Source organism: Mercenaria mercenaria, chromosome 17, assembly GCF_021730395.1.
Source record: "Mercenaria mercenaria strain notata chromosome 17, MADL_Memer_1, whole genome shotgun sequence".
NCBI lineage: Eukaryota > Metazoa > Mollusca > Bivalvia > Venerida > Veneridae > Mercenaria > Mercenaria mercenaria.
Window position 1 is genome coordinate 55554769 of NC_069377.1, and position 23073 is coordinate 55577841.

A 23073-nucleotide genomic window follows, 5' to 3' on the forward strand; every position below is an offset into this window, starting at 1 on the left:
GGCAATGCTCAGGTGGTTTTTCTGATGCTCGATGTCGGCGTCCCTGTCCGTCGTCTGTCGTCTGCGTCTGTCGTCCCTCGTCTGTCAAAAATTTTTCTTTTGTATGCGATAGAGGCTGTATTTTTCAATTAATCTTATGAATTTTTGGTCAGAATGAAACCTTGATGAAATTAGGCCGAAGTTCGAAAATGGGCATCCGGGTCAAAAACTAGGTCACTAGGTCAAATCAAAGAAAAACCTTGTGTATGCGATAGAGACTGTATTTTTCATTTAATCTTCATGAATATTGGTCAGAATGATAACTTTGATGAAATCTAGGTCGAGTTCGAAAATGGGTCATCTCGGGTCAAAAACTAGGTCACTAGGTCAAATCAAAGAAAAACCTTGTGTATGCGATAGAGGTGGTATTTTTCAATTAATCTTCATGAATATTGGTCAGAATGATAACCTTGATGAAATCTAAGCCGAGTTCGAAAATGGGTCATCTCGGGTCAAAAACTAGGTCACTAGGTCAAATCAAAGAAAAACCTTGTGTATGCGATAGAGGCTGTATTTTTCAATTCTTCTTCATGAATATTGGTCAGAATGATAACCTTGATGAAATCTAGGCCGAGTTCGAAAATGGGTCATTTCGGATCAAAAACTAGGTCACTAGGTCAAATCAAAGAAAAACCTTGTGTATGCGATAGAGGCTGTATTTTTCAATTGATCTTCATGAATTTTGGTCAGAATGATTGCCTTAATGAAATCTAGGCCGAGTTCGAAAATGGGTCATCTCGGGTCAAAAACTAGGTCACTAGGTCAAATCAAAGAAAAACCTTGTGTATGCGATAGAGGCGGTATTATTCAATTGATCTTCATGAATTTTAGTCAGAATGATAACCTTGAAGAAATCTAGGCCAAGTTCGAAAATGGGTCATCTGGGGTCAAAAACTAGGTCACTAGGTCATATCACGTAAAAACCTTGTGTATGCGATAGAGGCTGTATTTTTCAATTGATCTTCATGAATTTTGGTCAGAATGATTGCCTTGATGAAATCTAGGCCGAGTTCGAAAATGGGTCATCTGGGGTCAAAAACTAGGTCACTAGGTCAAATCAAAGAAAAACCTTGTGTATGCAATAGAGGCTGTATTTTTCAACTGATCTTCATGAAATTTAGCCAGAATGATTACCTTGATAAAATCTAGGCTGATTTCGAAAATGGGTCATCTGGGGTCAAAAACTAGGTCACTAGGTCAAATCGAAGAAAAACATTGTGTATGCAATAGAGGATGTATTTTCAATTGATCTTCATGAAATTTGGTCAGAGTGATTGCCTTGATGAAAACTAGGTCGGTTTTGAATATGGGTTATCTGAGGTCAAAAACTAGGTCACTAGGTCAAATTAAAGAAAAATCTTGTGTATGCGATAGAGACTGTTTTTTTCAGTTGATATTTATGAAATTTGGTCAGGTTGATTGCCTTAATGAAATCTAGGTCGAATTTGAATATGGGTCATCTGAGGTCAAAAACTAGGTCACTTGGTCAAATCAAAGAAAAAACTTCTGTATGTGATAGAGGCTGTATTTTTCAGTTGATCTTCATGAATTTTGGTCAGAATGATTGCCTTGATAAAATCTAGGTCGAGTTTGAACATGGGTCATCTAGGGTCAAAAACTAGGTCATATCTAAGAAAATGCTTGTTTTATCGCAAGAGACCAATTTTTTGGTCCAATCTTAATGAAAATTGGTCAGAATATTTGTTTCCATGAAATCACTAGGTCAAACATGTTTTACACTGTTATGGAGTGTTTCTTAGGTGAGCGACCTAGGGCCATCTTGGCCCTCTTGTTAACTTAGAATTTTTGGTTAAAGTTTTTGATAAAGTCTAATATCTCTGTTACTATCAAAGCTTTTGACTTGAAACTTAAAATACTTATTTACCATCAAAGTCTACACCAGGAAAAACAATATCCATAACTCTGATTTGAAATTTGACAGAATTATGCCCCTTTTTAACTTAGAATTTTTTGTTAAAAGTCAAATATCTCTGTTACTGTTAAAGCTTTTGACTTGAAACTCAAAATAGTTATTTGCTATCAAAGTCTACACCAGGAGACACATAACTCTGATTTGAATTTTGACAGAGTTATGTCCCTTTTTAACTTAGAATTTTTTTTTACTGGCAAAGCTCTAATTCAGAGTTAAACACTGATGGCCAGTTTTTCAACTATTAAGTAAAGACTTAAGCTCCGACTTAAGCCGTGTCGGATATATTTACAACGCTAAAGTCAGCACGTGAATAACGGGGCTCGACAAAAGTTAAACCTTCGATTGGATTTTTCTACTTTGAGCGGTGTCAGCAATGGCTTATCTTTCTAATGTTATTTTAAACCAGGGGCATAGGTGGTTTAAGAAAAGATGGAGGCGGAATATTTAGACATGGATTTAAATTTCCAGCATGAAGTTAAAGCAGAAATGTTGAGGAGGGAGGGAATGATACGGGACTGAGCAAACCCTTTCGTTATGTACGATGATTTGGACTTTTGATTAGATTTCGTCCCAGTAAAGCTAGTATTAGAGATGTTTTACTTTATAAAAAAACTTAAACCAACGGCGAGGCTGACGCTGGGGCTAGTGCAAAAGCTCTATTTTTTATTCGAAAAGTCGAACTAAAAATGTAACAGATTCAACTGTTCAATTTTAACTTTACTAAATTCGCTACGTTTGTACACGTTTCAAAATATACGTGCAAGCATAAATATATAAGTGCATGTAATTAATTATAATTACATGTAATGCAAAAATATGTAGTTGAACATATATATAAACATGGTATTTTTTACATAGGGTTTTAAACAATTAAGATTGATTAAACATGGTATTGTATACGCACTTGACTCACGATATGTTTGAATGTACGAAAATCTGTTTACATTCGTCTTTATGTACTTGTATTTTAAATTTAACGAGGTCATACAGAGGGCCTAAGGTGTGAATATCCCATCACCTTTTATCCAGAGAGGCAGCTTAGCAAAAATGATAATAATGAAAAAGATAAATATCATGCCACAGGTATAGTTTTTACCCCAAAAAGGATGGTGTTTTTACTGTGCGGCTTCGGTGCTTCCAGGACGGATATAGATTGGCATTTACTACATACAACCTTTAATGAAAATTAAGAAATCATGTTATGATTATTATGATTAGAGGTTCTATAGTTATTTATAATGCAAACACTTGGTTTGTGTATATTAGATTGTATTTGTATATACATGTTGGTTGTACGTATACTCTGTATGCATCTCTCTTCACGATGAATAAATGCAGCGTTTCGCCCTTGCTATAAGTATTTGTTGCTGTTGTCTTTTGTGGAAAGGTGGTGTTAAGACGTAAAAGTACAGTGAAACGGTCCGATGACTGTATCTACATGTTCATAGTATGTGACGAAAGCTTAGCTAATACATCGCAAATATATCCGCCGAGTATTAGTAAAAATCCGTTAGAAAACAAGGTTGAGCGATGGCTTAACTAATACTGGTTTAAGCCTTTCTTAGTGCTAGAGTTGAAAAACTGGCCATGAGAAAAGTCGCGCGCGCTGTCTTACGGACAGCTCTTGTTCCTACTGCCTTCAATTGTCATAGGATGGTTGCCTGTCACTACAGTCCACAAACTTCATGCTGATTGCCTGTATGTAGGTTTTCACTTTTTTACTGGCAAACTTTTTTTGAATTGTCAAGCATTGCCCTCCTTCTGGCATTTGCTTTTAAGTCCTTTCTTCTTGTATACTGTAATAGTTATACAACTTTTATATAATTATTAATTAGAAATGTTGAAGTAGGTGAAGAACCACAACTCTTACTTGCATTTTGTCATAAGTTTGGCCTTTTTTATACTTAAGAAATTGGAACTCTTTGGTTAAATATTTTGTTGAGGCACCCTTTTCTTGATTGCTATATTATAATAAGAGTTGTAGCTGTGAAACTTTATACATATCTTCATTATTAGTATTCAAATAAGGTCAAGAACCATAACTCTTCCTTACATATTGCCTGATGTCTGACAAGCACTGACAGATGTACACCCCTTTACTGTTTAAAATAACTCATGAAAACTTTATTTAAAGTTCCAAAAGGCTTTGAAGTTTATGTGAAAAACAAGTAAAGCAGCTGTCCAAATAGTGTATATGCATAACTAAATTGTTAGAATAGCACTACTTTTAATATTACGCATGAACTTGTGCAGTCAAAACTGTAAAGGGAGGTAATCAAAACAGTACATTCAATGAGATTTTCTACTACCGGTATGTTAGTCAAAAATTCAAACCTATGGTAAAGGTATTGGAAAAAAGTAGGATTTAACAAGAAATTAACATATTTTAAGGTCATAATAAATGTGGGAGTCACAGTTTAAACAAAGGCATTATGACCCTTTAAATGGTACGCTGTATAATTGGATTCATTGCCCTTGATAAATTTAATGAACACTAAATCTTTATAACACCTGTGTGATATTGCTGTTCTTCTCTTGTTTTTGAAGTGTATAATTATGACAATTTTCCTCTTTATATAATACCTATTATTCCCTGAGGCCATACTAATTACCGTTGTCGCGTTATGTCTTATTTTCATCAGTTGACAGGTGATTGGCTGTTACCTACACGGAACTATATTCTGTCTGTAGTGCTAAGTTTCACATTGAAAATAAGCATTTACTTTTGAAAACAACTTTGCACAGGTGATTTGTTTAAGCAATGGGAAGCCTTTATGAAGAAAACTTTGTTGCATGTGGCTAAATATGTTAAATGTGGATTCTGTTAAAATAGTTGTTAGTAGTTGGTGAAAAAAGTTTTTATCCGTTATGGATCAAACTCCTTTGTTGATATGTATCCAGTGGGTAACTTGATATTTTCTTTGCATAGGTAGGGTAACTTGGTCCTGTGTGGATAATTTGATTTCATACATTTGGGATTGGATAACTTTATTCTGTGTGGATGATTTGATTTCATTCATTGTGGATAAGGTAACTTGATCCTTTATGGACAATTTGATCTTATTCGTTGTTGACAGGATAACTTGAACCTATTTGGATAGTTTGATTTTACTCTTCATGGATGGGGTAACTTGTCCTTGTGTGGATAATTTGAAATAGTTTAAGTTGGTCTTGTGTAGATAACCTGATTTCATACTTTGTGGATATTTTAACTTAATCCTGTGTGGATAATTAGAGTTTTAGTCTTTGTTGGAAGGGTAAGTTGATCCAGTGTGGCTAGTCTTGCCTCCTTTGAAGAAGAGGGTAAATAGTTTTTGCATTTTCCGTCTGTCTGTCCGAAACTCTATCTATGACATTGTGTGGAGTATTTAAATAAAACATTGTACAAATGTTAACTGTTGTAGTGAAATGCCACCCTGCAAGTTTTGGTCACACAGCATGAGTAGGTCAAGATTTATGGTCCTTTGTACATGTGTATATAGTACATAGTGTTTTATTCCATTTTCTGTCTGTCCTGAGTCATATCTCAGTCATGGTTGGAAGGATTTCAATAAAACATAATAGAAATGATAAGTGCAATAAGACAATGTAGCATTGCAAGTTTCATTAAGATTGGTTTAGGAAGGGCAAGATTTATGACCCTTTGCAGTTATGTATATGGTACATAAATAATAATTATAGAGTATTTATTTGATCTTTTGTCCATCTGGAGTCATATCACAGAATTGCTTTGTAGGATTTCATTTTAACTTGGTTGAAATGTTAACTGCTATAATGAAATGCAACACAACAAGTTTTAGTTGGATTGCTTTATGAAGACAAGATATATAGGGTACATAAATAGTCCATTTTTTGTCTGTCTGGAGTCCTACCTCAGACATGGTTTGCAAGACATACAATTTATGAGGGGTAGTAATTCTTCAAATTTGCTTGTTTCCTTTATTCTTAAAACTTTCCTGACATGATTTGGCAAAAAAAAGGGCACTTTCATGCATTTTAACAAGCACTCTTTTAACTTTGGGAAAAAAATGCTGTCCATGGTATTTGTTCCTGTATTTTAGGTAACAGTCAGTCTTCATAACAGGAAGCAAACTAATTGATTTTATTCCAGTATATCGAGGTGTTTGTTACCTTTAATAGAGGCATGGATTTTGGACAAGGAAGTGCCATAGAAAATCTTAATGCGACTTAACTACAAGAAAACATCTGCAGAAATTATTTACATAAATGTTTAGTTCCGGCTTCTGAAGAGATAAACTTGGTATTGGATTATTTTCGTGGGAGAGCATTGGCTGGAAAGTGAATTTTTAATATTTGTATGGTTAACGCTACTGCAGATACGGGAAATTATTTTGCCTGAAATTTTTACGTTTTTTCATTAATGAAAGAAAAAACAGGTGATAATATTTTGTTCTTGTTAAACTTTTTTTCGCTTCGTTTTAACAGTAAAAAAATACAACCATTGTTGTTTAATTGCTATGGAAAAGGTTTAAAGTTAGTGAACATTGTAGCTGTTGTATTAGAAGTGACTGTATTTTGAGAATTATTTTGACTATTTATTAACTCTCTTGATTATAATATTTGTTTTTTACAAATATTCATTTCTTGTTGCATATACAGTTAGGATCAGAACTATATAAAATTAAGATATAAAGTTGTTACATCTAATTACGAGTTAGCAACCTTAAAGATACCCGTCTTCAAATTTATGTCAAGTTTTTTTTCAAACTTAGAAAAGGATTTCACTAATTAGTACTTGAAAAAAGGGAATATAATGTAATTCTATGATATTTTTTTGGACTTTTTATCTATGAAAACACTCTTTCAATTAATAGAATATATAGAAAACTCTCAAAAGTCATGCTAAATAGAAGGAATTTAGTTTTATTTTATATAATACACATTAAAATATCTACTTAAACAATATGGTTTTAGTGTTTTACATATCTTATATCAATTGCTATTTGTTTAAAATAAAGATATGAATTATTAATGTACATCTGGAGGCATGTCCCTTTGAATTTATTTTCTTCATGGGAAGTAACTCCTAACATTATGAAAAATTTAAAAAATTACCTCACTTTGTTTTGTTTTTGGGAGGTAACTCCTAACATTATAAGAATTTAAACACTTCTTTCTGTTTGTGGGAGATAACTCCTAGCAGTATTAGAATTTGAACAATTACCTCACTTCTTTTTGTTCATGGGAGATAACTCCTAACAGTATTAAAATTTAAAACATGCCTCACTTCAGTTTTGTTCATGGGAGATAACTCATAACATCATTATAATTTAAAACAATTACCTTTATTTGTTTTGTTCATGGGAGATACATGTAACTCAGAACATCATTAAGACTTAAAACAATTACCGCATTTTGTTTTGTCATGGGAGATAACTCCTAACATTATTAAAATTTCATGCAATTACCTCACTTTTCTCTGCAAGACATACTAGATAACCAGGGCTAAGATGGAATTTTGCTAAGATAGTATAAAAAGCAAAAAAGCAGAAATATTTAAAAAATTGTCTAGTCAGCAGCCAGGATGACATACCTAGTGCTAAGGCCTAAAAAAAATTCTTTGTTTCTGGTAACATGCTAAAAAAATTAGGGTAGATAGGTTGGAATTTTTAGCTCACCTGAGCACGAAGTGCTCAAGGTGAGCTTTTGTGATCACCCTGTGTCCGTCGTCGTCCGTCTGTTTGTCCGTCGTCAAAAATTTGACTGTTAACACTCTAGAGGTCACAATTTTGACCTAATCTTAATGAAACTTGGTCAGAATGTTACCCTTAATAAAATCTTGGACGAGTTTAATATTGGGTCATCTGGGGTCAAAAACTAGGTCACCAGATCAAATCAAAGGAAAAGCTTGTTAACGCTCTAGAGGTCACAATTTTGACCCAATCTTAATGAAACTTGGTCAATATGTTACCCTCAATAAAATCTTATACGAGTTCGATATTGGGTCATCTGGGGTCAAAAACTAGGTCACCAGGTCAAATCAAAGGAAAAGCTTGTTAACACTCTAGAGGTCACAATTTTGGCCCAATGTTAATGAAACTTGGTCAGAATGTTACCCTCAATAAAATCTTGGACGATTTCGATATTGGGTCATCTGGGATCAAAAACTAGGTCACCAGGTCAGATCAGAGGAAAAGCTTGTTAACACTCTAGAGGTCACAATTTTGGCCCAATCTTAATGAAACTTGGTCAGAATGTTACCCTCAATAAAATCTTGGACGAGTTTGATATTGGGTCATCTGGGGTCAAAAACTAGGTCACCAGGTCAAATCAAAGGAAAAGCTTGTTAACACTGTAGAGGTCACATTTATGACTGTATCTTCATGAAACTTGGTCAGAATGTTAATCTTGATGATCTCAAGGTGCAGTTTGAATCTGGGTCATGTAGGGTCAAAAACTAGGTCACTAGGTCAAATCAAAGGAAAAGCTTGTTAACACTCTAGAGGCCACATTTATGACCGTATCTTAATGAAACTTGGTCAGAATGTTAATCATGATGATCCATAGGTCAAGTTCAAATCTGGATCAGGTGGGGTCAAAAACTTAGGTAACCAGGTTAAATCAAAGGGAAAGCTTGTTAACACTCTAGAGGTCACAATTTTGGTCCAATCTTAATGAAACTTGGTCAGAATGTTACCTTCAAGAAAATCTTGGACGAGTACAATATTGAGTCATCTTAGTTAAAAAACTAGGTCACTAGGTCAAATCAAAGGAAAAGCTTGTTATCACTGTAGAGGTCACATTTATGACTATATCTTCATGAAACTTGGTCAGAATGTTAATCTTGATGATCTCAAGGTCCAGTTTGAATCTGGTTCATGTAGGGTCAAAAACTAGGTCACTAGGTCAAATCAAAGGAAAAGCTAGTTAACACTGTAGAGGTCACATTTATGACCATATCTAAATGAAACTTGGTCAGAATGTTAATCTTGATAGGTGGGATCAAAAACTAGGTCACCAGGTTAAATCAAAGGAAAAGCTTGTTAACACTCTAGAGGTCACAATTTTGGCCCAATCTTAATGAAACTTGGTCAGAATGTTACCCTCAATAAAATCTTGGACGAATTTGATATTGGGTCATCTGGGGTCAAAAACTAGGTCACCAGGTCAAATTAAAGGAAAAGCTTGTTAACACTGTAGTTGCCACATTTATGACCATATCTTAATGAAACTTGGTCAGAATGATAATCTTGATGATCTATAGGCCAAGTTTAAATCTGGGTCAGGTGGGGGTCAAAAACTAGGTCACTAGGTCAAATCAAAGGAAAAGCTTGTTAACACTTAGAGGCCACATTTATGACTGTATCTTCATGAAACTTAATCAGAATGTTAATCTTGATGATCTTTAGGTCAAGTTTGAATCTGGGTCATGTGGGGTCAAAAACTAGGTAGTGGGGTCAAATCAAAGGAAAAGCTAGTTAACACTTTAGAGGGTAAATTTATGACCATATCTTAATGAAACTTGGTCAGAATGTTGATCTTGATAATCTTTAGGTCAATAGGTCAGGTGAGCGATACAGGGCCTTCATGGCCCTCTTGTTTTTAAGTGATACTTTTTGGAAATTATTTTTGTGTAAAAAAAATGAATACAAATAAGGGGGTTATGGCTTTAGAACATCAGTAAGTTGAGTTCTAACAACGCTGACCATATTTAAAGCATAGAAAGTGCAGTTTTGCAACTTTTTGTTAAAAAGTTGAAAAAAAATTCTCCAAGGCCATAAAAACACTTAGGGTTGGGCCAAAAATTTAGGGTAGGTCGAGATACTGGAAACAAACAGGGTTTTTTGAACGCCTAACGGTTATTATTCTGTTCATTAGGATAAAAGTAAGTAAATGTTTTAATTATTCGCATCTAAACTCCAAACAATGATTTTATTCAGGGACAAATCACTGTTTGGGATATATTATTTCTTAAACAATAACAACCAGTATTGTAATAATGAAAAAAAATATCATACTGGTACAGGGTTTCAGAAATCCCGTGTCCGGAGCCTGGGGGCTACCAGAAAATTCTGTCGGGCTACTAAATTTTTTCAGAGCGTGCCCGCCAGGCTACCTTGAAACTCTGTATCAAGTAGCCCGGAAATCAATAATTTAGTCTTCAAATATAATTTTGATAGTTGTCTATAATCCCCTTGTTTATCAAGAGATACACGCCCGAGGTTTTAATTATCTTACAACCTACTGTCACAATCGGCAAACAATTAACCGTTAAATCGTACCCGCAGGCAAATGTTTACAAAAACATGTGCACAAGTGATTTTAGACTGATCCAATATCATCAAAGTCGCTGATTGGTATTGTTTAAAACAATATGCAAACCAGTCTTAAAATTACGTCATTTAGTGCCACCTGCCAAAGTGTTTTTTTTCGATTTCGCTGACCTCAATATTTATCAAGCGATCAGAAAGAACAGATATTTAATTATGGGGTAGTTTAGTGCTTACACTGATTGTTTATGCTTTTCAGTTTAAATACTTGCCTAACATGCAAAAAAAAATCGACCATGGTTTAGCAAAATATCAGAAAGTATACAGAATTTTCGACAAACATAAATTGGGATAAGTGAATACACAGTGCCAAAAAACTGAGAGACGTTATATACGCGGTACTAGTCCGTTTATTAAGCCAGACAGATGTTTAGAATCAGACAGAATCAGCTTTAAATAATTTTGACATAAATTACATTTCATGCAGCTCTAAGTTAGTAAGTTCTAAGGAATTTGCAAGTTTATAAAGATTGATTTGCATTCCTTTTTTTATTGCCATGTTGCAATAACTATCAGGAGTACTCCTGATAATATTTCTCAGTTTAAAAACATGTAGTTTTTATCTTCTAAAATGAGAAAAAGGAGTAATGATAATTGCTATTTAAGAGAACAAAATTTATAACAATGTGTGTATGGCTAAAATTATGAAACCTGTAATAATTTAATCATACCATCCACTGTAGTATAGAAGCACATATATATAGTAAATAAACCGAAATGGCCATTCCAAATAAACTTAAATGTTTGGGCTACCAGATTAAAATTTTGGTAGCACAATGGGCTACCAATAAATTTGCAGATTTCTGAAACCCTGCTGGTATATGATATATGTAAAAAATGATACTACATTTGTATATATATAATACTAAGAAAAGATGGTAAATTGATTTTATCATAAATATTCAACCACTGTTACTGGAATAAAATGGATAAAATTATATCAATTATGTTTCTCCAGTCCTATATAGATTAATATTTCAACAAATCCATTCAATATCATGCTTTGCAACAATAAATTACATCATCAGAAATTTTTTTGGAAGGATCTAGAAGAGGTGACATTACTAGAGAAATTGAAGATGTCTGGTTGCTTAGCTACTAAAGTAACAAAAACCACTGATCATTTAACCTTTAGCCTGCTGGCGGCAAGTGATTTTGCCTTTGCGACCAGTGCAGACCAAGATTATATCTGTGCATGGTCGGCACTGTTCGCTATTCAGTCAGTAAATTTTCAGTGAATACCCATTTGAATAATAAATGATACTGCCCAAATTGAATAAAAGACCAATCCATTTTAGAAATTTAGCAGGGTAAAGGTTAAGAAAATGTAACATTGAGCAGATAGATATAAACGCATTTGTTTATAATTTATAATTGATATTGATGAACATAATTCCCAGCTTAGAAAATTCCAGAGGTTTCCAGGAATGTCTGTGAATTTCCATGGAAGTCTGGACTCTGGAGTATTCGGACAAACTTTCCGGAGTTGGATATGGAATACTGCGGAAAAATATTCAAGGATTTCCATGGACATCCATGAACAATTTTCTGGAGTTATTCCGTGGACGTCCATGGACAATTTTCCAGAGTGGTCCAGGAAGTTCTGCTGACAGTATTATTCAATAGCAATAAATGTGATTTATTAGACTTCTTTGCTGTACATGTAGCAATAACACTTCAGTACAAGCTAATGATTTTTTGTGCAATCCATGTGATCACTTTTGCAGTTTCAAACACTATATGATATTATATGAACAAGGAAAATGAATGTTTTCCAGTTAAATGTGATTGATTACAATATTTTTTAAGCATATACATACTTGTGAACAAAGATAATTTACACTAAAATAATGATGAAATCATTCAAACAAAGTACTCAGCTCTCTTTGTGAAGCCTTTAAATTGGTAACTTAATTAAGCAGTCATTGTTTATGCTATATAATGACTGATACACAAAGATACATGCATGTTTTTAATTAGTATAATTACCAACATATGTATTGTTTCACTGGTCAATTAGGTAAACAAACATACTTGAGCAATTTATAGAATCCTCAATATTAACTTTGAACTGAATTACCTCAAGTAATAAAGTTTCACTATTTTACATCAGACTTTCAGTTACACATTTTGAAAATTTCTCTTTGTAAGATCAGTTAATGTAATTGGCTGAACTTGAACACATGGTATTCCAAGTCTGATGCTAATTGTTTTCCGACGTGTTTAACATCCCTTAGAAAATGACAGAGTTGTTTTCCAGAGTTAAAAGGACCAGAATTTTTTCTAAGTGCTACATTGTCTGCAGTTTTTCCACAGTTACTCTGGAATATGTACAGCCGGGATTGAGGTTAGCGATGTTTTGTACTTTTAATATTGGAACAGTCTTTTATTTAGGTAGTGTTATTCAGGATGATAGCGGTTCTTACCTTAATAAGGCAAGGTAAACCATGCTTATTTCCCTTTTCGGCAGACAAGAATCATAACTCTACCTTACCTAGTTTTTTAATTATCTCCCTTTATTATACAAAATAAGGCTTGTCTGGAGCATTACTTGAAAAATGTAATTGGCATTTCATTGAAACTTCACAAAATGATAGAGGCCAGTGATGGGAAGTGCAGTATCAAAGAACCATAACTCTACCTTACCTAGTTTTTAGCTCACCTGAGCAATGCTCAGGTGAGTTTTTCTGATCGCTCAATGTCCGGCGTCCGTCGTCTGTCGTCTGTCAACATTTAGCTTGTGTATGCGATAGAGGCTGTATTTTTCAATTAATCTTCATGAATATTGGTCAGAATGATAACCTTGATGAAATCTAGGCCGAGTTCGAAAATGGGTCATCTCGGGTCAAAAACTAGGTCACTAGGTCAAATCAAAGAAAAACCTTGTGTATGCGATAGAGGCTGTATTTTTCAACTAATCTTCATGAATATTGGTTAGAATGATAACCTTGATGAAATCTAGGCCGAGTTCGAAAATGGGTCATCTCGTGTCAAAAACTAGGTCACTAGGTCAAATCAAAGAAAAACCTTGTGTATGCGATAGAGGCTGTATTTTTCAATTGATCTTCATGAATATTGGTCAGAATGATTGCCTTGATGAAATCTAGGCCGAGTTCGAAAATGGGTCATCTCGGGTCAAAAACTAGGTCACTAGGTCAAATCAAAGAAAAACCTTGTGTATGCGATAGAGGCTGTATTTTTCGATTATTCTTCATGAGTATTGGTCAGAATGATAGCCTTGATGAAATCTAGGCCGAGTTCGAAAATGGGTCATCTCGGGTCAAAAACTAGGTCACTAGGTCAAATCAAAGAAAAACCTTGTGTATACGATAGAGGCTGTATTTTTCAATTGATCTTCATGAATATTGGTCAGAATGATTGCCTTGATGAAATCTAGGCTGAGTTCGAAAATGGGTCATCTCGGGTCAAAAACTAGGTCACTAGGTCAAATCAAAGAAAAACCTTGTGTATGCGATAGAGGCTGTATTTTTCAATTGATCTTCATGAATTTTGGTCTGAATGATTACCTTGATGAAATCTAGGCCGAGTTCGAAACTGGATCATCTGGGATTAAAAACTAGGTCACTAGGTCAAATCAAGGAAAAACTTTGTGTATGCGATAGAGGCTGTATTTTTCGATTATTCTTCATGAGTATTGGTCAGAATGATTGCCTTGATGAAATCTAGGCCGAGTTCGAAAATGGGTCATCTCGGGTCAAAAACTAGGTCACTAGGTCAAATCAAAGAAAAACCTTGTGTATGTGATAGAGGCTGTATTTTTCGATTATTCTTCATGAGTATTGGTCAGAATGATAGCCTTGATTAAATCTTGGCCGAGTTCGAAAATGGGTTATCTCGGGTCAAAAACTAGGTCACTAGGTCAAATCAAAGAAAAACCATGTGTATGCGATAGAGGCGGTATTTTTCAATTGATCTTCATGAATTTTGGTCTGAATGATTACCTTGATGAAATCTAGGCCGAGTTCGAAACTGGATCATCTGGGATTAAAAACTAGGTCACTAGGTCAAATCAAGGAAAAACCTTGTGTATGCGATAGAGGCTGTATTTTTCAACTGATCTTCATGAAATTTAGCCAGAATGATTACCTTGATAAAATCTAGGCTGAGTTCGAAAATGGGTCATCTGGGATCAAAAACTAGGTCACTAGGTCAAATCGAAGAAAAACATTGTGTATGCAATAGAGGATGTAGTTTTCAATTGATCTTCATGAAATTTGGTCAGAGTGATTGCCTTGATGAAGTCTAGGTCGAGTTTGAATATGGGTTATCTGAGGTCAAAAACTAGGTCACTAGGTCAAATTAAAGAAAAATCTTGTGTATGCGATAGAGACTGTTTTTTTCAATTGATTTTTATGAAATTTGGTCAGGATGATTGCCTTAATGAAATCTAGGTTCGAATTTGAATATGGGTCATCTGAGGTCAAAAACTAGGTCACTTGGTCAAATCAAAGAAAAAACTTGTATATGTGATAGAGGCTGTATTTTTCATTTGATCTTCATGAATTTTGGTCAGAATGATTGCCTTGATAAAATCTAGGTCGAGTTTGAACATGGGTCATCTAGGGTCAAAAACTAGGTCATATCATAATCTAAGAAAATGCTTGTTTTATCACAAGAGACCAATTTTTTGGTCCAATCTTAATGAAAATTGGTCAGAATATTTGTTTCCATGAAATCACTAGGTCAAACAAGTTTTACACTGTTATGGTGTGTTTCTTAGGTGAGCGACCTAGGGCCATCTTGGCCCTCTTGTTTAATTATCTCCCTTTATTATACAAATAAGGCTTGTCCGGAGCATTACTTGAAAAGTATTAATGGCATTTCATTGAAACTTCACAAAATGATAGAGGACATTGACGGGAAATACAATGTCAAAGAACCATAACTCTACCTTACCTAGTTTTTGAATTATCTCCCTCAAGCACATGCATCGGGGAGCATCATTCGGTTTTACCAATTTCTTGTCTGGTTAAGTTTTGTTTAGGTCAGCTTTTCTCCTAAACTATCAAAACTATTGCTTTAAAACTTGAAATAATTGTTCACTATCAAAAGCTGACTCAGAACAGCAAGAAACATAACACCATCCTGCTTTTTGCAAGAATTATGGCCCCTTTTGGACTTAGAAAATATCTTAAAAACTCACGGGTAGGACAATATTTCTATTATACATAGAGAAAAAAAATCAGATGAGCATCTGCACCCGCAAGGCGGTGCTCTTGTTTTCTAGGGTGCCTCAGGTAAAAGCGTTTAATGAGACAGAATTCTAACTCCAACATTGAAAAATTAATGTTTAGTTCTATGGGACTGTTTTAAATTTTGCTCACTTTATTGAAAAATAACCTTGGGGCAGAAGTAAAACCTACATACATTTCTTCAACAATATGTAATCTAAAGAGTAAAAGCAAAACAGTGTACTTTTACTGAAAGTAACTCAGTATATTTAAAGATGGCTAACTCTGCCTCCTTATATTTCAGAGGTAAATTCACTTCTAACAGCAAGAAATCACTTATCAAATGAAAATTTTTGACTTTTGTACAATAAATCAGTAATAAGTCTTGCAAAAAAGAAAAACTTACTAGAAAAAAAGAAATATAAAGAGAAAAAAAATGATCCTAGTGGGGCTTGAACCTATGCCCCCTGAAATATAGGTTTATTGTAGGAATTGAATACTCTTCAAAAGGAGGTACACTATTACATGGGTCATACCTTAAGTTGTTTGGTTAGAATAGTAAAAGTATACCGTATGAACACTTATGCCACGCATCTCAAAAAGGGTATTCAGCGTGAGTACTTGGTCTTTATCTACAGCGTCATACATTGGTGTTAACGTCCATTCACAGATTTTACGTTTTCTTTCTCCATCTTGGCTGTCTTTAAGCAATGCTGGACCATTTGATAATGGTTTGTACCACTTGAAGATAAAGACATAGATGACTGAAGATTGTTGTGACGTCTGCTTCATTAGTTTATGAATTCCAGTTGCTGTCCGCCAAAATTTCTCCATAACTAAGCAACTTTCTTTTTATCAATGCAAGTCGATGACAACTTTGCATGCACTATGAACAGTAATACTCACTTTCAGTTTAAACATTGTTGTCTTCCACCTCCCACAGAATGATGCCATAATCTAGGTCCATGTCGCCCTAACATGTTGCTTTACTTTGACTTATTTTTGGGCAAACAAGTATACTATTAGAGCGAACATTAGCGATCAAATTCAAATCACATCAGGTCAAAAAGCGACTGCGCCGGTTATGTGTAGCTATGGTAATAAAAACGTTTGACGTGCATTGCCTATCAGCAAAAAATGTTACAACACATGTATGACCAAATTACAGAAAGATTGCGAATTACAATGATATATTTCACATTGCTATTTATACAATGTGCGACATTTGAAAGCAAAAGTCTACGTTATTTTTTAACAGCCCTTGTATTGTACAGTACAGTGCTCTACTGCCATGTCTTCCTAAATGACAGTTTACACTCCCAGTTCCTGAACAGTCTTAATTACAAACAAAGACATCATGTCTATCTTATGTTAAACGCAGAGAATATTCACACCATGTAACAAATTAATTTGTTTGTTTTTTTAAACGTAAGGTGTAAGATTTACTGCTATGTATAATGTAACTGAAACTTTGCTGTAAAACGCATGTCAAAATTAAAACAATTCATTAGCTTGAAATACTGTGAAATCATAAATATTCATGGGGGATTAATTTTTGTGGATTACATAGTTGTATTAATCCTTATCCTGCTAAATATCTAAATATAATGAACTTGTCCATCTTTCAGTTTGGACAGTACCATTGACTGTTAAAAGGGGTGTTTACCAAAGAGATACTGACTGAATGGCAAACAGTGCAGATCTTGATCAGACTGCACAAATGTGCAGGCTGATCAAGATCTACACTGATCACAAAGGCAGAATCAACTGCGTTCAGTATGATATGGGTTAAGCAATCAAATTATATTGTCTGTTAAACTTCTGTTTAAAATTTGAAGTCCACAAATTCATATACTCACGAAATTGTCAAAACCACAAAATTTGATGCCCAGGAAATCAAATAATTTTACTGTAAGTAATAGTTATTTCAGAAGTTTGTTTTGTTATGTTTCAAAAGTGTTGTAATTACATAGGGCACAGTTAAATAAATGAAGGTTTTGCACATTGTGAAGTTTTGGTTAGCTTAGTATTTAGAGATCAGGAGATTGCTATTTTTGATATCTATGACAACAAAAACTCTGTATTGAAAAGTCACATTAAATCTGTATCAGAGAGAATCACCTCCCATTTATACACATAACTGTGTAATGATAGGTATGTTAATTGTTGTCCACTTCAGGTATTTGAAAGTCAGCAGTCACAGCATGGAAGAAACACAATAAAAGTTCTTCAAGATTACAATCAGAAACAGGGTAGTACGGTTAATGATGTATTCAGGGCATTAGAAGAAATTGACAGACCAGATGCTCTTGATGAACTTATAGAAGGATTACCAGGTAAATATTGAAGCAGCTAGAGGTATCACCAAATGCATTTAATATCGGTAGACATCCGAAAGTAAAATAATGCGACTTTTGACATTCAGATTTGACTTTGACCTTGGACATAGTAACAGGTGTTGTGCACTTAGTATGTGGTATTGATAAAGTTAACAATTGATTCTAGTTTTATGAAAATCCTTCCAGTGTTTAAGAAGGCATAAAGCTTACACAAATGTTAGCTATTTGATCTTTGACTCCTTAGTGTGACCTAAGGACTTGGGTTTTGCACTCTGCACATCATCTGGATGAGGTTGGCAATTTTTATGCCCCACAGGCATTTGAAAGAAGAGGAGACATAGTGTTTGCTCATTGTCTGTTGGGTTTTCAGTCTTTTGTCCCCTACTGGTTGAAAACCAGTTTCATCCATAACTCTTTTATCCATGAAGGGATTTTGATATTACTTGGCAAAAATGTTCCCCATGATGAGGTGACGTATCCTGCGCAAAAGCCGAACCCCTAGCTTAAAGGTCAAGGTCACAATTGGCGGTCAAAGGTCAACAGGGCTTTTTTCCTGTCCGGTCCATAACTCTCCCATCCGTGAAGGGATTTTAATATCAATTGGCACAACTATACCTCATAATAAGACGATGTGTCTTCCACAACTTTCAGACCCCTAGCTCAAAGGTCAAGGTCACACTTGGCAGTCAAATGTTAACATGGCATGAACAGGGCCTGTTTTGTGTCCGGTCCATAACTTTGTCATTATTAAGGGATTTCAATATTACTTGGCATAGATGTTCCCCATGATGAGACGACATGTCATGCACAAATCCCGGAGCCCTTGCTCAAAGGTCAAGGTCACAATTGGGGGTCAAAGGTCAATAGGGCTTCTTTCCTATCCAGTCCATAACTCTGCCATCCATGAAGGGATTTTGACATTACTTGGCACAAATGTTCCCCATGATGAAACAACATGCCATGCGCAAAACCCGGACCCCTAGCTCAAAGGTCAAGGTCACAATTGGAGGCCAAAGGTCAATAAGTTTTTTTTTCCTGTCTGGTCCAGAACTCTGTCATCCATCAAGGGACAATATTACTTGGCATAAATGTTCCCCTTGATGAGACGATGTGTCATGCGCAACACCCAGAACCCTAGCTTAAAGGTCAAGGTCACACTGAGATCAAAGGTCAATAGGATTTTTTTCCTGTCTGGTCTCTTGTCATGCAAAACAGGATTTAAATATCAGTTGGCACAAACATTCCCCTGGATGAGACAACATGTTGTGCACAAAGCCCGGGCCCTAGGTCTAAGGTCAAGGTCATACTTAGAGGTCAAAGGTCATATTCAAGAATGAATTTGTCTGGAGCATTTCTTCTTTATGCATGGAGGGATTTTAATGTAACTTGGCACAAATGTTCAACATAATGAGACGATTTGTCATGCGCCAGAACCAGGTCCCTAGGTCTTAGGTCAAGGTCATACTTAGAGGTCAAAGGTCAAATTCAGGAATGACTTTGTCCATAGCATTTCTTCATGCATGGAGGTATTTTGATGTAACTTGGCACAAATGTTCATCACCATGAGGCACACTTTTTTTTTAGAATTACGTCCCTTTGTTTTTACTATAAATAGATTATATTGTAACTTTTTTATTACTGGCCGTAGGGAAAAATCGAGACCACTTTTCTGTGGTACAACATGCATGTTACATTCAGTTTTAGGTGTATTTTGATCCATCTCTACCTGGTAAAGAGTTTCTTGTGGACTTACATTATATAGATTTTTTTTTTTTTTTAGGATTAATTTCACTTTGTTGTTACTATAAATAACTTTTTTGATAACTTTTTGTATAATCAGCCAAAAAAAAATCCAAATGAAAACAACTGTACGTTTTTATATATGCAAATTTTAATTCAAGTGTTTTGTTATATTATATTGTATATATAGTACAATATTGTTTATACATCATTAACAGATATCAGTTCGTTATGTTACACTGCAGTAGAGAAAATTAGGTGCCTTCCAGTAGGGGACTTTGTATTGTATGGCAATACTTCATTCACTTGTTGGTCAGTAAACCATTTGGTTTATAGTCAATAACTAGAGAGTACAAAGTCTTGGTCTTACAATGGTCAGTGTTCAGAAGATTACCACTACTCTTGCTGTTTAAGGGATCAGAAAACAGATGCCACTCAATAACGAAAGAGCACTTTGGCCTTCAATCTTCAAACTTCATAGGATGACTGCTTGTGATAACAAGATGATACTTTTGTCTTTTGAGGGGTCAGTAGGTCAATGGTCAATGCCACAGTGACATTCAGACTGAAAACTTCTCTGGAAACATACATTGTCATATAGTCGTCAAACTTTAAAGGATAATTGCCCATGGTGATAGATAACCCCTATTGTTTTATAAGGTCAGTGGGTCAAAAGTCAAGGTCACATTGACCTCAAGACTGAATGCAGTTTCTGCTCAATAACTAGAGAACACTTTGACCTACAGTTGTCAACTTCATAGAACGATTGCTTGTTGTCAGTAGAGGAACCCTGTGGTTTTGAGGGTCAGAAGGTCAAAAGTCATGGTGTTTTGAGATTGGTAGATCAAATGGTCAAGGTCATAATGATCTCCAGACTGAAAGTGATTTCCACCCTTGAGAATCATTAGCATACTGTCTTTGCACTTCATAGGATGATTGCCTGAGATCAGTAGATGACACCTAATGTTTTGGGGTTAATTAGGTCAAGGTCACAATGATCTTGCGAATGCTACAGCTTATAGGCCACAAACTTCATAGAATAATTGCCTATGGTTAGTAGATTTCCTTTATTGTGTTAGTGTCAGTGCATGTACATTGAATTCCAAGGTCAAAGTGTTTCCAGTACTGGGTAGGTGTTTACAAACAGTTCTTATATAAAATTCATTCTAGTTTAGAAGATATGGAGTGTTTAAGATGTTTGGACCTTGACTTCTAGATATGACATTAACTTTTGACTAAGTGACCAAGGTCATGTGTTTCTCAATTTATATTGATGAGGTAAACAGTCGATGCAAGTTTTATGAAAATATTTCAAGCGGTTGAAACAGTGTGAAGTTGACAGAGTTAGGCTGTATGATCTAAACCTTCAGTTGTTACATTCTTGGATTTAGTGGCCTGGGCTGTGTTCTCAGCACATCCGCTTGATGAGGTAGTAATTGATGCTTGTTTTCAGAAAATGTTTTAAGTGAGTTTGACAATATGAAGCAGACAAGATGTAAAGCTATTTGACCTTTGACCTACAGGTGTGACCTTGACCTTGGACCTAGTGACCTGAGTTGTGGGCTAAGCATGTCTTGGTAAGGTTAACAGTTGATGCTTGTTTGGCTTAGAAGATATGGTACAGCTATTTGACCTTTGCTCTTTAAGTTTGACCTTGTCCTTTGACTTAGTGACCTAGGTTTTGAGCTCTGCACATCATCTTGATTGGCGCTAGTTTAATGAAAATTTTCCAAGCGGTTAAGAAGATACGAAGTTGATTTGTATCAGGAGGTACAATAAATTTGAATGGTCTGTAATATTTGACCAAAGTAAGTTTCTAAAGTTTGGAGACCAGTCTCGGGATGCAGCCTTGCCATTAATCACTTTCAAAAGTGGGTGCAGTAAAAACAGAAAAATCAGATACTGGAGATTATACTCTTGTCTCCAATGTTATTACCTAAGATCTTTGTTGCTAATGTTTTATCTTTTTCTCATACAAAAGGTGAGATTAAGAACGAACTCTTGCTTTCAGTGACATTATTGTACGGAATTTTAATGAAAACATCACTAACTTCGAATCTCCTGCTCCTCACAGATGTTTGTTTCGAAACATCACTTGGCATGTAGAATATATAATCTGAAGGCTGGCTTATTCAGGGTAGGTGTTTCTACCTAAGTGCTGGTACACCGGGGAGGAGAGCATCTTTGACCTTTAAAATATTTGATGCAGATGGGATAAGTATTTTATTGTTGTTGTTTTATGATTTTGTTAGCAATAAGGTTTAATAAACTCATTTATATAGAGTTGAAAAAATATTGTCAATATGCTAGAACTGGATCTGTATAAAGGTTTTGCTTATTTTACAGAAATTCAGAAAACGTACCGAGAAAGTTTAAAGAAGAAACATCGTCACAGAGATCTCATTGAGGACGACTATATCTGTTCTTCATGTGACGATATGCCTTACTCAGGCGAGACGTTCCCGTCTTACGCTCAAAGTCATCATAAAGCAATGATGTCACCTGGAAACAGTTACGGAATGTTTTCGAGAAATCAACAGATCCCAGGATCTTCTCCTGGGAAAAATTACCAAAGACACAAAAGTTTTGATCCCCAGTGTGTGAATTCAAGACTGCCAGGTTATGAACATGAAAGTCCAGACTTTAAGCGACAGCGCTCGATGCCTTTGTCAGACAGCCTGATGGTTCGTGGACATGATAGTCATTCACAGTACTATCGAGAAATGGAACCGATGGATCATTCTCCTTCAGTCCGAGAAGATCCAGTCCCACCAGCTGTGGCTATGATGCGTGGCATGCCTCGATATAATAATCAACATGGGCTACCACCTATGAACTCAACAGTTCACAGCAAAGACTCAGAAGCTCTCTTCAGACAACCTTACAGTCAGTTTGGTCGCCAGACAGAAAGAGCCGGTCTGAAATTGGAAATTCCTTCTCCATCAGATATGTTCAACCGGCAAAGATCTGCAGATTTCTGCAGCCCTAGTCCAACACCAACAACACCATCAACACCCCTAGGTCACTTACAGAAACTGGCAAACGAGAGACAGTTTCAGCCGGAAGACGGTTATAAAGACCTCATGAAGTTAAAACACGATGAGGAATTACTCCAGGGTAAAGCTGGACACATGGAGTCTCCTGACAGAATGATGGAATTTATGTCTCAACAGAATTCTGGTATGGTCAGTCCTGGTCACCATGGAGACGGTCAAAGTCATATGAGGTTAAGTCCTAGAACTAGCGGCCCACCAAATACATTCCCTTTAAGACTGAAGTCATCATCAAATTCATCATCCACATCACCTACAGGAAGTTCCCAACAGCTGACAAAGTCAGCATCTGTACCCAGCAATATGAAACCAGCAGAATTTAGAAAAGGTAAAATATGTTAAAATTTGTCTGTTATTGATTGAATATTTTTGTCAATCATTTTATCAGCAGAAAGAAATTTGAGCCGCACCATATGCGACCAGCATGGATCCAGATCAGACTGCGCAGATGCGCAGGCTGGTCAGGATCCACGCTGGTCGCAAATG

The 23073-nt window shown here is 35.4% G+C and overlaps 1 protein-coding gene across 1 annotated transcript in view; it reads left to right on the plus strand.

Moving 5' to 3' along the window:
* The window catches only part of LOC123537344 (uncharacterized), a 57960-nt gene that overhangs the window by 22429 nt on the left and 12458 nt on the right, over positions 1 to 23073 (plus strand). Inside the window, exons 3-4 of the mRNA XM_045321028.2 lie at positions 17635 to 17791; positions 21881 to 22915. Of these exons, the coding sequence (XP_045176963.1) occupies positions 17635 to 17791; positions 21881 to 22915 (1192 nt within the window). The remainder of the gene's footprint in view (positions 1 to 17634; positions 17792 to 21880; positions 22916 to 23073) is intronic.